Here is a 15,992-nt window from a genome sequence, read left to right as displayed (position 1 = left end):
TCTGGTTTTCCTATCCCTACCTCTGCTAAATTATTTTTATCTCCGGTGGGGACAAGGATTTCCCCCCCTTGATAGCGATGAATGCAACTTAACTGCTAGCCTACTTAAACTCTTGAAATCTAACGATCTTCAGTGTCTTTACATCAGAGTAGGCTATTCAGCAGCCTTCTGGCAGACGGTGCATATTTCTGAACGTCATCGAACACAAAAACATTGTAACATTTTTGTGCGGGAACTTCGCAGGAAAAACAGCGCTGAACCAAACATGAAACGCGTTCAGAGCAGCATATCATCTTACTTTACAGGACCCATTTGCAGAATTGTGGATAGAAGAGGGCCGAAATGCTGCAGACAATGCCCCGATAGGAAAAACGAAAAAGCCACCACAAATTTGTCACCAGAGCCGACTGTTTACTTTGTCTAGTTTTCCAGACCTGTCCCTGAGTGTTGACAGCACGTTGTGCTATTTAGTGAATTATTTTGAGTGTTTGATTTAAGTTAATTGGAGGGTCTTTTCATGGAGAGCATTGATGCTGTTCTATGGTGCTTTCTGCCTGTTAGTGCGTACGCATGTTTTTGTGACGTTGAATAGAAATCCATGTATGGGTTATTAAAAGTTTTGCCATGTTGTGATGGGGACTAATCCACGGACCCGAAAAAAGGGCCTGTCTACTTTTTGCGGTTTTTTCTCCCTAGTTATGCAAGTTAAAAGTCCAATGTTCTTGTCTATGAATAAATTAAAAAAAACATCCCCCCCTCTGTTTTTTTGTCAAATCGCACCCTGGATACAGTTATCCAGAAGAGACCTGGTTTACTATTGTTTATAAAATATTCATAGAAGATATCGCATTAAGGTCAAGTACGTTGTAAATCAAATATGATTCATTGTGTAACTTTGTAAGTCTAAAGACAAAGACGAACCAGACCAACCTTATAGCTTCAAAGAGGGTTTTTATAAATGTCAACGTTGACGTCAGAACAGATTTTAAAAGCATTCAGTAGACTCCTGCTGCAGTCCTCTGCACGGCAGGCCTCCGTTACCAGGTGCTGGGTTGTTACACTGACGGCTCCTCGTCATTGTTCTCCCACTGCAGGATGACCATGCACCCCAGCAGTTCCAGCTGCCTTCAATGGCAATGTCTGTCAGGAGAGACCACATCATATTTCATATCAATATATCATGTTCTAGCAAAAAGAGAGACAAAAAGGTTGAAAATTGTTTTGCAGGGAGCTAACCTTTCCGCCTATTAGTAAGCTCACAGCCCGGCCCAGAGTAGCCAACAGGACACACGCAGTCACATCTAGTGCCTGTTGAAGGAGAAGGACATATTTCCTTCACTCTCATCATTATAACTTACATCATAATCTCCACTGAAACATCATCAGATTCGCGTTACACACTCTTACATTGCGTTAGGAAACAACAACACCAACAGAGAATATTTGTTAGTAAAATCAGCTCCCTCAGTCATCCTTTGAAGGTAAAAAAAAGTCACCCAATGCTCCTTTAAGTAAAAACAAAGGTCTTCACCTGCAAAAGACTGAAAACTCATTGCATCATTATGACCTCTCTTACTAAACTATACTGTATATTGCGTTTGCTCAGAGTTTCTGCCAAAGTAAAGGAATCCTTCTGCCCCACAACAAGTATTTTTATATAAAATCATTGATTATTGAGGACAGCTTTGTTTTTCACAGTGAAATCTACTACAATTTGACTATTATTATTTATTTATCTATAATATTTTTTGCCCTTGGTTCACTAATTGAGACTTACACAGGGTCATTAATTGATTCCAAATGGTCATTTAGTGGGTGATGTATCCCTTCAAGTATTGTGCCCAAACTATATGGGAAAAAAACAAACTATCTTAGAAAAGAAATTCAGAATTTTGAATGAGCTTTCGGTCAATAAGTTATGGATATGGGATATAATGATTTGCATAAACACCAAAAATAATATTTAAGGTACCTCTCAAAACGGCCACTCCATTGTTTCGGCAGGGAGCACACCGACATGAGCTGGCCTCTGCCAGGTACTCTGACAGCGCTCTCTTCAGGTTTCTTTTCAGGGTGGCATCATGGGAGAAGTCTCTGGAGTTGACCAACGCATACAGGGGCCGTGTCTAATGGAAAACAAATGTCATTATGAAATATTCTTCAATTTTACATTTTTGGGATAGAAACTTGGTCATTTCTGAGGGAGTCAGCCCGTTTGTATTTGGCACAATTACTATTTGTCTTCTTTGCAGTTTGTTCTCAAGATGTGTTAGCCAATTTGTACTTTGCCTGTTTGTAGTAGAGCAAATATTGTTAACACCAAAAAACAACTCTGCTGAATTTTCGGGCATCGATAAGTCAAGTTGATTGGGGGAATATTAGCATTTAGTTTATAGCATGTATCGTAATATGAATGAACACAGGATAAGACAAGGTAAGTAAGAAATTAACGAAAAGGAAAGCATGACATCAAGTAAAAAGGAGAGAAACTCACTGTAGTGCGAAGAAAGTCTGGGTTGAAACGCACACCTTCACCCCAGAGTCCCATCAGCTGTGGGGTGGGAAGTTTTTTAGAAACCAAAGCAGTGATGGACTCACTATTTCCACCTTTTACAACAGCAACAAAGTCCTCCACCATGCTGCCATGCACTGTGTCCTCTGTGGAGAAACCGGAAGACTTCAAAGTTGAAGCATGAGTTCCTATGTCTGATGTAGAACAGAACATATTCTGCAGCGAATATGGTAAGAACATGATACCTCACCTCCCATCTCATTGAGCAGGCCATCACAAGATCCACCCTGGAATCCGGCAGACACATAAACACCATATATGTTGGCCCCAACCTTTAGGCCTGACTGCGTGCAGCGTTTGTAGTCGTCCAAAGAATATTCTAGAACAACCAAAGTATTCAAGGAGGTCATATTATATCTCACGCAGCTAGACTATAATGAAATTGCCATTGTAATATATTTTTTTTGTGTCTGCAACCTTTGACAAACAGTCACCTTATTTCCATTGACAGGCCAGAACATTGTAGGGATATTCTGAGTAGCACTAAACTGGTGTCCCTCTTATTTATCCAACAGGAAGGCAAGTTATCCAACTTTGTGTCGTTTACTTGGGGTGCCTCAGGGCTAACATTTTGGACCATTTTTCTTTTGTATAGCACCTTTTAACCTAGGCTTTAAATGGTGCGAAATAATAAAAATGTTGATTTATATTATTTTATGTATTACTACTGATCATCAGGTGTCAGTGTTAGAGATGACAGGATGTACAGGATGTCACTACCATTGCCAAACCAAAGTATTTGATCATGATAATTATCTTGTTTTGATATGCATTCTTGGTTTGAATTCAACCATTCAAACCAAGCTTCATTTGACTGAGGCGTCATGATCTGATTACCTGACTCCTCAAGCTTCTCCTTATTCAGGATGATAGTGTGCGTGAAGTCTCCACCAAGGGCAGCCTCTGTGATGTAGTGGGTGCCATAGTCCCTAAAGATCTGTCTGTATTCCCCATAAACATAGGTCTGAGGCAAGGAGCGCAGCCGCTGCAAGAACTCTGGGTGAAGCATTAAATCATCTGACTTCAACATGTACTGGGCCATCTCAAGCTCTGCTTTGGCCCTCACAAAGCTGTTAGTCTGAGGGGAGAGAAAGCAGGACGAAATTAATGGACACGTTAATACTTTAAGGTTACGATTGGAGTCTGAATTGAGAGATAGAACAGATGACTTTTGAGTTTGTATGGTAAATCCGTCTTTTGTCTGTTTTTGAGAAATCACTAGGATTAACAGAGGCAATGACAAAAACAAAAACAAACAATAACTTACCCTGCCAGAAGCACGCCGGATCTTCCTTTCAGCCTTGGTATGTTTGGCATTATTGTAGTTGTAGCCAAATTCAGCTACGCCTGGAATGGCAAAGCCAATGGAAATAGTGGTTTGGGTAGTGCGCTCCTTAACGCTGTGGTCCATGTACTCAGAGTATGAGTTAAAAGACTCCAAGGTGAAGTCATAAGAGCCTTTTGTCTGTAAAAACATGGGAGGGAAACATTCCTTAACACTGTGGTGGACCAAATATATAAAGCAACGTTTTTACTGACAACAGATAAAATAATGTGCGTGTTATGGCCACAGTGGAGGGAGAGAGCAATTCTCATGGTAATATCCAGAGAAACTTCACAAAGTTACTAGGGAAAAATCTGAAAAATATTCCTGTTTTTGGCAAGGAACCCCTTGGCTTCACTTTGCAGTGTTGGATCAACCTCATCTCTCGAAATTGCTCCTTATAGGAAAAAAATCAATTATCTCGTTATGTTGAATCCTTTATTTGAGTATCAGACTAGAGTAGAGAATAGATTGTTTTTTTTCTTGAAAAGTGGTACCTTAAAGTAACCTAATTAATATCTGTGATTCGCAGCTGGTTTCACCTGATGAGTGTACTGTTGTAAGTTGTAAGGCTTCCTGAATCTGACATCCTGGATGTAGTCTGGCAGGCAGCTGCCAGCGTAGTATCTGTTATCAAGCACCAGTCCTTCCAGGTTACTGTTCAGGATGTTGATCCTGAAAAACAAGTAACAGCAGCAGATGGGTGTGAGAAGAACATCATGTTTGAGGTATTCAAGTCCCCTGAAATAACTGACAATCATATTGTAGACTAATGGAAATGTGATTAACCCTTTGGCGAGGTTTTCGATTCCCCAGTACTCTTCAGCCTCCTGTCTGCAGGGCTTGGAAACTGTCTTACAGCCGGCTTCATCTGACATGTCACCGCAGTCATCCTCCCCACTGCACTGCAGAGTTCTGGGAATACAGCGACCTGAAGGAGAGGACAGATGTTGATGGCAAATAGCAGTGGTTAATTTCGCCAAAAATATAAATCTGGAGACCAATTTGCATTGTAATCACTTGCCCCTTCCCCACAACACGGGTTACAGCAAGCCACTAATTAGCTTAGCTTAGCATAAGGACAGAAGCAGTGTAATAATCTATCTGGACTGTTTATATACCCATATATACAATTTATGGATATACCTGTTTGTTTGCAGAGGAATCCCTCACACAAGGGAACATTGTCGCATGTGTAGCGGTCCGGAACAATACAGGCCTCCTCCTCCCTGCCATAAAAATTGCACGGCTGCCCTCCAAACTGAGACGGCTGCTCTAGTTTAGCATAGCGATACTGGATGGGTGAGGGAGACAAACACATAAACGGTCAGAGAAACACAGAGAAAGGCTCCTAACAGCCCAATAAAGGTGGTGGAAGAGCTTGGAAACTGCTCCGGGGGAGTATAACAGCCGGAATCTCATTAGAGGGCTGTTTTCACTTTGTCATGTCAAGGTTATTAATCCCCTTCCTTGTAAAGTGGATGAGATAGAGCACTGGAGTACATCCGCTGAGACCTTTGCCTCACAGAAAAACTGCCCACAAGGGTCAAAATGTTGAATGCCTCAGACTGCAGAATTATCTCTCAGTACCAGCTCTTTGGGAATGATTTATTCACCATTCTCTAAACTGACTGTACCAAATCTTATGTCATTTATGAAAATCAGTGCGTGACAATAGTTGGATCAACTTTTCTGGCCAATGTAGTGGGATATGGACATAGATGTAGTTCATTGCAGCAGACAAAACCATAACTTTTTTTGTACATTTTATTTGTTTGATTTATCTTTCAGTTAAAGTCAACCATTTTTCAAGTTAAAAGAAAGGTCTGACATTTTGGACTATATATTAATTTACTTTTTGTGAGAGTTAGAGGAGAAGATTAATAAAACTCGGCTATGCTAAAGCTACCAACAGCTGCGGGCTAACTTAACTTAGCCCTAAGAACTTGAAAGGTGAATAGAGTTGGTCAGTGTTTCAGGAACAGTCACATGTTAACTAAGTGGGACACCTGGAAGTCACTTGAACTAGCCAAAAATGGTAAAAACTGGATGTGTTATAGGAGTTAATAAAGCCTTTAGGGATGCTAGTGACTCTTTCGCTCACAGAGCCAGATTGTCTGTTACTCCTGTTTCAAATCCCTAAACTTAGTTCAATTAGATATCTGCTGGCTGTAGCATAACCTTTTTCATGGCAGAACAAGAGTTTTCTCATACCTCTTAGCAAGAACAATTTTCCTAAAACTAAATCCCTATAAGTATAGCCTATATATGTTATAAGAAGGTGCTGAAATCAGATTAATCCATTGACATGCGTTCAATGGTGAATTTTGGTATATGGGAGGCACTGCCTGCTGATGCAAGGTTTACAACATGATAGTCGGAACAACTATTAATTATTTGTAAGAAAAACATGCAAAGTGACGGTTTCAGGCAGAACCCTAAACTTGTGTTTGGATATAAACTTTCTCTGACAAACCTAAATGTATAATAATTTATGTTTCTGAGTGCATGCATGAAAAGTGATCAACATCAACCGAAAATATCAGCTACAGTTGATTATCAGGTAAACATGGTGGTGTCCTAATGGATCAACAAGCACAAGTCATGTAATGCACTGCCAGCTGTCTGCTGTCATCATATTTACTCTTTTCTTCTGACAGGTGTCGCAGCGTGACCACGAGCTCCAGTCTGACAGAACACAGTCCACCGGATGAACTACCAGCTGATCGCCCGCTGACCGTGCTTCACGAACACTGGGCTCTGCATTGCTCGTTGTGGTGGTAGGAAGAACTTCCCTGTGACACGTGTATATGTGGAAAATCAAGTTAAAACAAATGGACATTTATTATACAGACATGTTTATCAAGTTGGAAGCAAATGTGTATCTATTTGTTGAAAGCAAGTTGCTGGAGAATAAGGCCCTGAAGATTTACAGATTGATCTAAATCAGAGAGAAGAATTTACATAACTCTTTAGAGCCCAGCATAAAGACATTACATTTTGTTTTTTTGTTTCGTATTTTGAGAATAATGCAGAATTTTCACAAATATAATTCAGAGAATACATTTAAAAGAACCCACAAGCTACTCAAATTGCTAGCTATTAAAGCTACTCAAATTGCTAGCTATTAAAGCTACTCAAACTAGTAGCATTAGCGCACATACAGAAAGCATAATTGGATGCATTTTTGAAATGTTCTAAATAAATACAAATGAAGGTGAGGTGAAAGAAAATGGCCACTGAGGGGTGGTGTGGTTTGTTGGGCTCCACACCTTTCCTTATTTTTAACATTTTTCACTGTCTCCTGTCAGCTTCATCCAATGTTTTTCAACAAAAATGTTCCAACCCAAAGAAATGCCTAAATCCAAGTCAAGGCTCAAACAAAAGGTACAGAGAAAATGGATTGTTTGGACACTGCTTCTCTGCATGTAGCTTCTGATTGCTCCACCTGTTCAATGCCTTTATCTGGCAAGTAATCAATCATGTATTTGTGGATTATCTTCTACTCTAAATAACACGTCAAGACTGACTTATTTTGGGCATGGATATTTAGTTGCTTATACCATCTTCTGGCAGAAAGAATACTATAATGGAAAAAACAGGAAACAAATAACCAAGAGAAGCAAATGGCATGCTTACAACACCTTACTGTTTTTGCTGCTACTAAGTGGGGATATACAGCTGAACCCTGGTCCATTGGAGCCAACCCCAGTCAGATTGCACAACTGGACACAGCAGAACCAACACCAGCTTGGCATGATCACACCAGAGGTAGCAAGCTAAAGGATATGCTCCAAATGAAATCACTGATTATTGAGCCTCAACAACCTATCAGTGATTCCACTCTTTACCCAGATGGGTGTGGTCTACAGGATCATGAAGTGAACTATCTCCACCAGAGTGCAGCTGGATCCAGCAAAATCAGTGCTGGTGCAGCATGTTTCCACCAGAGGGAGGGATCCAACGAACATGCTTCATTTGAAATTGCTGCCTGACTCCCAACAATACACCTGTGATTCTACACTTCATATAGATGAATCTGGTCTACCAACAGAGCCAGAACCATCGCACACAATGGGAAGAAAATATGCAGCAAAACGGGCAACTAGCAAATCCTTTATACACAGTAAAAGAAGCATTCTAGGTCATGCAGAAGGTAAACAAAGGCAATTCAGATTTTTTTCAGACTGTAAATCATGCAAAGGTCATATGGGACTCAAAGACCAAACCAAAAGGAGGACATTTAAACATCCGAAGCATTATATCAAAACGAGATCCAGTTCAACACCTACTAACCGACTCTAATTTGGATTATCTATGTCTAACTGAGTCATGGCTAAATTGTAATATCCCAACACACGCGATTGATGTACCTGGTTATGTCTGCTTTAGGAAAGACAGAGTGTCAGGCAGGGGGGGTGGAGCACTGATTTACATTAGACATCATTTCAAAAGTGTTGAAATTAATTTGGATACGCCTTTAAAATGTGTGGCCATTAATGTAATGTAATCAACAAAAATGAAATGTAATATTGTGACTCTATTTAATCCTCCTTCACCCGGTGCTTCATTTTACCAGGAATTGGATGAACTACTAAATTGTAGCTGTGAAACTAATTTTCTAGGAGATTATAGTATAAATTGGTTGGACAAAGGCAGCAAACAAAAACTAAAAACAATATATTCAAAATATAGTTTCATGCAAATAATTAAAGAACCGACAAGACTTACTAAAGTCAGTGAAACTCTCATTGATTTGATTTTCACAAATAGAGCTGAAAGAGTGACAAAGACGTATCATTTAATTACAGGCCTGTCCGACCACAACATGGTTTTAATTGTTAGAAAATTAACAAAAAAAACGTCTACAATCCTGGAGTAATGACTCCGGTAAACCTGAGTTTGCAGTCATCTCCCAAAACAGTGACACAATTTGAAAATGAACTACAGAATATTAATTGGGATGCTGTTATGCAAACTCATGATGTAAACACCTGCTGTGCTACAATAATGAAAACACTTACAGATTTGATGCAGAAATATATTCAGCCATTGAAACACCCACAACGTCACAGGGCTTTACCGTGGCTGAATAAAGACATTCGTCAATTAATGAAGAAAAGAGATTTCGCGCTCAAACACTCGTTAACTACAAAAACACATACAGACATAATTATTTTTAAAGGGTTAAGAAATACAGTATTTAGGGAGTTGCGTAATGCAAAAACCTCTTACTTTATGAAATGAATTGCCAACTCAGAAGGGAAAAGCTCAGTTATCTGGAAACATCTCAATATTCTGACTGATCGAGCTCCTAACCCCAAAAAATCTATTGTGGAACTGAACATAAATGGAATAGTTAGTAACATTGATGTGGAAATTGCAAATAAATTGAATTCATTTTTCATTTAATTTTCAAGTCAGTAGAGGAACTGGCAACACACTTTCGACCAGTTAAGTTAGAAGACACTCTCCATGTCTTTTCATATTAAAGAGGTCTATCAAATTGAAATTGGTGAAGTTATAATGCTGTTAAGGCTTTCTAAGGCCAGGGATCATTTCGGGATGGACACCTTACGGTTCCATCCCGGTGTTCAGAAACAACTTGTTGATTACATTGAAAGCAATAATTTACTGCACCCCAAACAATTTGGGTTCAGAGCAGGGTACTCAACAGAGTGGGCAAACTGTTATCTCACAGAACCTATAAAACAGTCATTAGATGAAGGAAATGTAGTGGTGGCAGTGTTCTTGGACTTGAAAAAAGCCTTTGACACTATCAACCACAAAATTCTCCTAAATAAACTCAAAGCATTTAATTTCTCGGAGGAGAAAATGACTTGGTTTCGATGTTTTCTTGAACACAGAGAGCAATGGGTCAGATCTAACACTACCCTGTCAACTGACCAGACTTGCCGTATGGGAATTCCACAAGGTTCAATTTTGGGTCCCTTACTTTTTAGTTTATATATTAATGATTTACCAGATACCTGCAAAAGAGCCAAATGCCAAATGTATGCGGACGACACAATTGTATATGTATCTGCAATACTCCACAGATGGCAGCAGAACTACTGTTAGAAGAAATGTCTGGTGTGTCACAGTGGCTTCAACATAATCATTTAACCTTGAATTATAACAAAACTGTGTCGATTTGCTTCTCAATTAGGAGGAAAGCCAAAGAAAATTCTGGAATAAAGATTAATGAGATAGAAATAGACCAAGTAGACGAGTTCAAATTTTTAGGGGTCATTTTAGACTCTCAATTGAAGTTTGATCGACATGTAAAGAGTCCGTGTAAAACTGTCAAAACCAATTTAAACTGCTTTCGTCTGAGTAGACAATATATACAGTGGTATGCAAAAGTTTGGGCACCCCTTAGGAAAACCACTGCATCAGTTTGTCACTTGCTGAGCTTTTGAAGCAGCAACTTCATTTTAACATATGTTATACCTTATGGTAACAGAAACATCTCAGTAGTGAAATAACTTTTATTGGTCAAACAGAAACATGTTTATGTGCATTCAAACAAAAATAGGCATGTGCATAAATTTGGGCACCCCTAAGAAATAATTCCATTAATATTTATTATTGCCTCCTTTTGCTGCAATAACGGCCTGTAGACGCCTCCTGTAGCCACAGACAAGTCCCTTAAGCCTGGCAGGTGGTATTTTGGCCCATTCTTCCACACAAAACGTCTCCAGTTCAGTCAGGTTTCTTGGCCTCCGTGCATGGACAGCCTTCTTCAAATAAATCCATACATTTTCAATGATGTTAAGGTCTGGGGACTGGGATGGCCATTCCAGAACATTGTACCTGTGCTTCTGCATGAATTCCTTGGTGGATTTTGATCGGTGCTTAGGATCATTGTCCTGCTGAAAAATCCAACCCCGGCGTAGCTTCAACTTTGTGACTGACTCTAGAACATTCTTGTCAAGAATCTCCTGGTACTGTAAGGAATTCATGTGGCCCTCAACTTTAACAAGTTTTCCAGTACCTGTGCTAGCCACACAGCCCCATAACATGATAGATCCTCCACCAAATTTTACAGTGGGCAACAAGTTCTTTTCATTGAATGCAGTGTGTTTTTTTCGCCATGCATACCTGTTCATGTTATGACCAAATAACTCAATCTTGGTCTCATCTGACCACAGTATTTTGTTCCAAAATGCTTCTGGCTTGTCCAGATGTGCTTTTGCATACCTCATGCGACTCTTCTTGTGATTAACACTCAGGAAAGGCTTTTTGCACATCACCCTTCCAATGAGCTCTTCCTGGTGCAAAGTACGCTGGATTGTGGAACGGTGAACAACTACACCATCAGCAGCCAGATGTTGTTGTAGTTCTCTGGAGGTGGTCTGTGGCTTCTCTGTGACCATTTTCACCATCCTTCGCCTGTGCCTTTCCCCTATTTTTGTCGGCCTACCACATCTTTCCTTCACACGGACTGTTCCTGTGGCCTTCCATTTCACAACTACGTTTCTGACTGTGGAGACAGACAGTTTAAACCTGTCAGATAATTTTTTGTACCCTTCTCCTAATTTATAATGTTGGATTATCTTAGCTTTCAGGTCAGTGGAGAGTTGTTTTGAGGTCCCCATCTTGCCACTCCCTAAGAAAGAACCTAGGCCAGGCACAGCCAGCTATTACCTATGTTAAATAGCCTTTTTCATGATTGGTTCCACCTGTCTTTGTAATTGAAGGTCTAATGAGCTAATCAAAGCAATTTTGTGCAGCAACCTGTCAGCTATAAATCCGTACAGGTGTTGAAATGAATGCTATTTATAAGGGTGCCCAAACTTTTGCACATCCCATTTTTTGCATTTTATTTTATTATAATAAAACTATGTAATGCTACCCTAAGAATTTTGGTCTGGAAAACACTAAAACGTCTACATCTTTGTAGGAAAACAAATGTTGTTGCTGTGATCTTCTATTATAAAGGAAAAGCAAATTGTCATGAAATCTCAGAGGGGTGCCCAAACTTTTGCATACCACTGTACCCCTTAAGGCAGCACAACAGTTCATGCATGCCATGATATTCTCCCATTTATCATATTGTACAACCGTTTAGGGTCAAGCTAATCAAACAACACCGGCACCAATTAGGTCATTATATAAACCGGCACTGAAAGTAATGGATAATAAACCTCCTAGATGGCACCACTGCCAAATTATCAAGAAACATAACTTAAGTTTTGACAGTTTTCTAGGCCTCTCATTCTTAAAACTGACTTTCAAGTGTGTGAACAACCTTGCTCCAGAAATACTCTGCCAACTAGTAACCCAACAAAACAGTGGAATTAGAACTAGGAGTGTAACAAGCAATAATTATAGAACAGTGAAACGCAGGACAACATTTGGACAGTCATCCTTCTCAGTAATAGGTACCAACCTATGGAATACATTACCACCTGCAATAAAAACATTGACAGAGCTCAAGGCTTTTAACACCGAAGTAAAACAATGGCTGAAACTGAAACAAACCAGTGAACATTGACTTTTATATCCTACTGTACTCGTTTAGTGTCCTGCCTTTTATGTTTTGTGTTTTTGATTCTTGTATGTATCGATTCTGTCTCGGGCTATATGTTTTGTTTGTTCATGTTTCCGTATTGTTTTTAACTTTGCTCATGAACTCTGTTTTAATAGCAAAAGCCTAACCGGGGACAGGGGTTGCAAATTAGCTTCAGTTAGAAACTTGTATGCATGACATCTGTTTTGTATTTCATATGAAATAATGTTTAATGCATTTGTCCCTGATCAATAAACTTCTAAATAAAAAAATAAATAAGCAAACTCTTCTACAATATAAATCTTGTTTTAACAGTTTTTAATTGTATTTAATTGTGAATCTCTACTGTCCTGTTTTTCACTATTCCTGTTGCTGCTTTAAACTACTGAATTTCTCCACGGGGATAAATAAAGGTCCTTATGTTATCTTAATACAGCATTTAAAATCAAATGAATCATTTGTAATCCTTAATGGAATCAACTATTCTATGACATCAAGTCCGTGAAATGAGTTACTCTTGATGGATATTGAACTTGACCAAAAAAATGCAGGCAATTTATTACTAAACAGAGAAATAAAACTCATACCTTGACAGCAAAACTCCAAAAGTAGCATAGCTGAGACAGCACTGCGAAGTGAGTGCAATTATCAGTATCCCCACAGAAAGCATGGCTGTGTGTTGTGACTGTGGACGAAGACACACTGCTGCTCAGCTCTCTATGTAAACACACACTGATCAATACATGAACTCAGTGCTGACAGTAGGGTTAGAGTAGGAGCTGAATACACAATCCTGCAGGCCTCAGAAAACAAAGGGTTATAGGACTTGTGTCTTGTGTCAGTGTGAGTTTAACACAGGTATCACACAGACATCAGGATTTCAATGAAGCAGGCTTGGCAAGTTTAATAGGAAATCCAGGAAGTCTGTGTATCTTTTGAACGATCTTAATTCACTTTTTGATGTATAATCTGAAGGAATGTGAATAATCAGACAACTTACTTTAGTGTAACGATGAATTACATTGGTGGAATATGAAGGCTTTGTAATAAAGAAAATTCCTGTTCAAAACATTTGAGTAATATTTATGTACTTCTGACCTTTAAACCTTCATCGACTTTGGATTTTACAGAATGACACAATCTTTTGCTTCAACTTTGGCTGACTCAGGGTAAACCAAAGCAACAGCAATGTGATTTGTATATCCATGTTTGTAATAACAGCAGCAGTGGTAACAAAAGTAACATTATAGTACCTATAATGCCTTTATCTGACAGCTGGAGTTACTAACACCAAAACATTTGATATTCTTATAAAATTAAGTATTGTTAAAGGTGAAAAAAGTGGTGTTTTGGCATGTAGCAGATGTGTATGAGTGATCAGAAATTCCATAAACAGTGATTTCTGCTATAAAAGTCCCAGATGGTTTCATTTAAAGGTCAAATATCCCAATATTTCGCAATAAAAGCAAACAATTACTAATATGAGCAGCAGAACTGTTTTTCATTTTCGATACACTCATTTAATTACCCTCCTGATTGATCATGTGGCATTTTGAAGTACACTTCCTATCTGCATAAGAGGCTGTTTAGATCCACTTTGATCAGCTACAATTAAATACATGGTATATATTGAGCATTTGCATCAAAAATGTGGCAATTTCTCTGCATTAATACTTTACTTTTGAGACTTGAAATGCTCTTTGCTTTGAATATGTCTGTACCTTTACTTAAGTATGATTGTGATTGCTTCTCATGTGATTAAGTAGTACGATCAGCACAAGTCATTATACTATTATATCACAAACAAGTAGTCACATGACAAAGATTGAGGATCACTGCAGTATTTGTGAGAGCAGAGCAGCCTCTGTTGGCTGCTTTTCTTCTCTTTAGAGATCCATTTTTATAAAAAAAGAACAGCATTACAACAAATTAAAAAATGGAGCATGATGGGAATCACATGATATTTTATTTGTGACTGAACAGTGGCATGGGTACAGTGTAAGGGGAAGTCATAGACGTACAAAAGTCCTTTTTTTCTCTTTTTCAAGACAATTCTTAATTCCATAAATAAAATTTACAAAATATTTTGGACTATTTCTCATTTTTCTTACTCGAGCAAGGGGGTACAGTTACTGTTTGTTATTGTATGTCTAGCAGTTAATAGTGATATCTCTATTGTTCATATTATATAACCCTTCTTTTTGACCGTTTCGATTGGGTGGAGCAGACTTTTGATAAGTGCTTCATTACAACAATGACCTGTTTACTGTATACAAGAAGAACAGTGACTGAACAACAAAAATAAACCTGATAAGGCATAGAAATGCACTCTACTGTCTCTTATTCTGCTTATTAATTCAAGAAATCAAACAGAGATATGATTCAAAGTGGCAAATTGTAAACAATGCGACCTCAGCTGGAAATGTAGAATATCTAAAAAAAGAACGAAAAAGATGCAGGAAAGTCTGCTTTCTATTTACTTAGGAAAAAAAACCTGTTACCTTTGAAGAGTAGCAGGATATGTTGTCGCCATCTTTATCGTTCTTTTGTGCTCAAACAGAGCGAGACAGGTACAGCAGGCTTTATTTCAAATGACCATGTAACACAGATTCACAGTTCATATCTCACCGACCCAACGGAAACAAAGACATTTTTCCGAAATGAAAAAAAAAAAAAAAAATGGCTGCAAAAGCGAAACAAACATCCAGACGTCAAAAAATGGAGGTGCTGGTAGGGCATTGCTTGAGAGAAACACAGGTAGTTGGCATCAGAGAGGCTATCTTATGGCACAGAGGCTCAGGTATAAGGAAGGGCGGGGGGGGGGGGGGGATTCTTATTTACAAAATAGATAGTTTGGCAAATTTTGATTTCCACGTCAATGCCTCGTAGTCATTCCGATGCCTCTAACGACACCGGCTAAGAATTCACAGCTTATAAAATAAGAAAAGAATATTTTTTTTATATGTTTGGGGTCTGGAGGGAAGCTGCAAAGAACAGTGTAGCCCAAAGCTGAATCCACATCGAGTCTGTTCATGCAAATGGACGAATCGGTGGAGCAACACTATGAGAACATTTGGCAAAATCCATCTGCTGTGTTACAGTCTATGCTGGTGGCGGTTGACAAACCCAAGGTCGACCGCATACAGTAGGGCGATGCTCCTCGTGAAAAAATATTTGCAACGTCAGTGTCACCATGGCTGTTTAACGCATCCTTGCAGGTGTAAACTCATTAATCCGTGACAGGAAGTCGCCTCCCGCTGTGTGTTTATCAAAGATTAAAGGTCACTTCCTGGTTAAAAGGTAATTTGATTGGACGATAAAGCCAAAGTCTGGTTGTCATGCTGAGGAGTTCAGTACAGTACAGCACAGTACAGTACAGTACAGTGTGTGGCCTCTGGAGGAAAAGCAGATCCTAGGAAAGCCAGCGTATTACAGAACTGCCAAAAATATCCTTTAAAAGGTTGAAAAAACAGTGTAATCCAGCTGTAAGAGATCTCACAGTCACTCTCTCTTCTTCTCTTTTCTCATGAGCTTCTGTCTGGGCCTTGAGAGCTTCCATCCCCTGAAAGAACAAACGGATC

The 15,992-nt window shown here is 39.1% G+C and overlaps 2 protein-coding genes across 3 annotated transcripts in view; both read right to left on the bottom strand.

The window, feature by feature from the left end:
• Positions 1–931: 931 nt before the first annotated feature.
• On the bottom strand, positions 932–13,212 carry c8b (complement component 8, beta polypeptide). Its single transcript, XM_063886723.1, has 12 exons — positions 12,999–13,212; positions 6,541–6,691; positions 5,043–5,190; positions 4,686–4,827; positions 4,439–4,571; positions 3,840–4,037; positions 3,410–3,650; positions 2,763–2,891; positions 2,495–2,658; positions 1,973–2,126; positions 1,237–1,308; positions 932–1,140 (listed from the first exon to the last, which is right to left on the bottom strand). The coding sequence occupies exons 1-12, from the start codon at positions 13,079–13,081 to the stop codon at positions 986–988; spliced, it is 1,770 nt and encodes a 589-aa protein (XP_063742793.1). The 5' UTR covers positions 13,082–13,212; the 3' UTR covers positions 932–985.
• Positions 13,213–14,358: 1,146 nt separating this feature from the next.
• Positions 14,359–15,992, bottom strand: part of LOC134866514 (disabled homolog 1-like) — a 44,707-nt gene continuing 43,073 nt past the window's right edge. For both annotated transcript variants that reach the window (XM_063886724.1, XM_063886725.1), the window contains one exon: positions 14,359–15,973. The gene's annotated coding sequence lies outside the window, so the exon portion shown is untranslated. The remainder of the gene's footprint in view (positions 15,974–15,992) is intronic.

This window comes from Eleginops maclovinus, chromosome 6 (genome assembly GCF_036324505.1).
Source record: "Eleginops maclovinus isolate JMC-PN-2008 ecotype Puerto Natales chromosome 6, JC_Emac_rtc_rv5, whole genome shotgun sequence".
NCBI classification, from domain to species: Eukaryota; Metazoa; Chordata; class Actinopteri; order Perciformes; family Eleginopidae; genus Eleginops; species Eleginops maclovinus.
The sequence above is the reverse complement of the archived record's forward strand: the minus strand, read 5'-3'. Positions and strand labels throughout refer to the sequence as shown.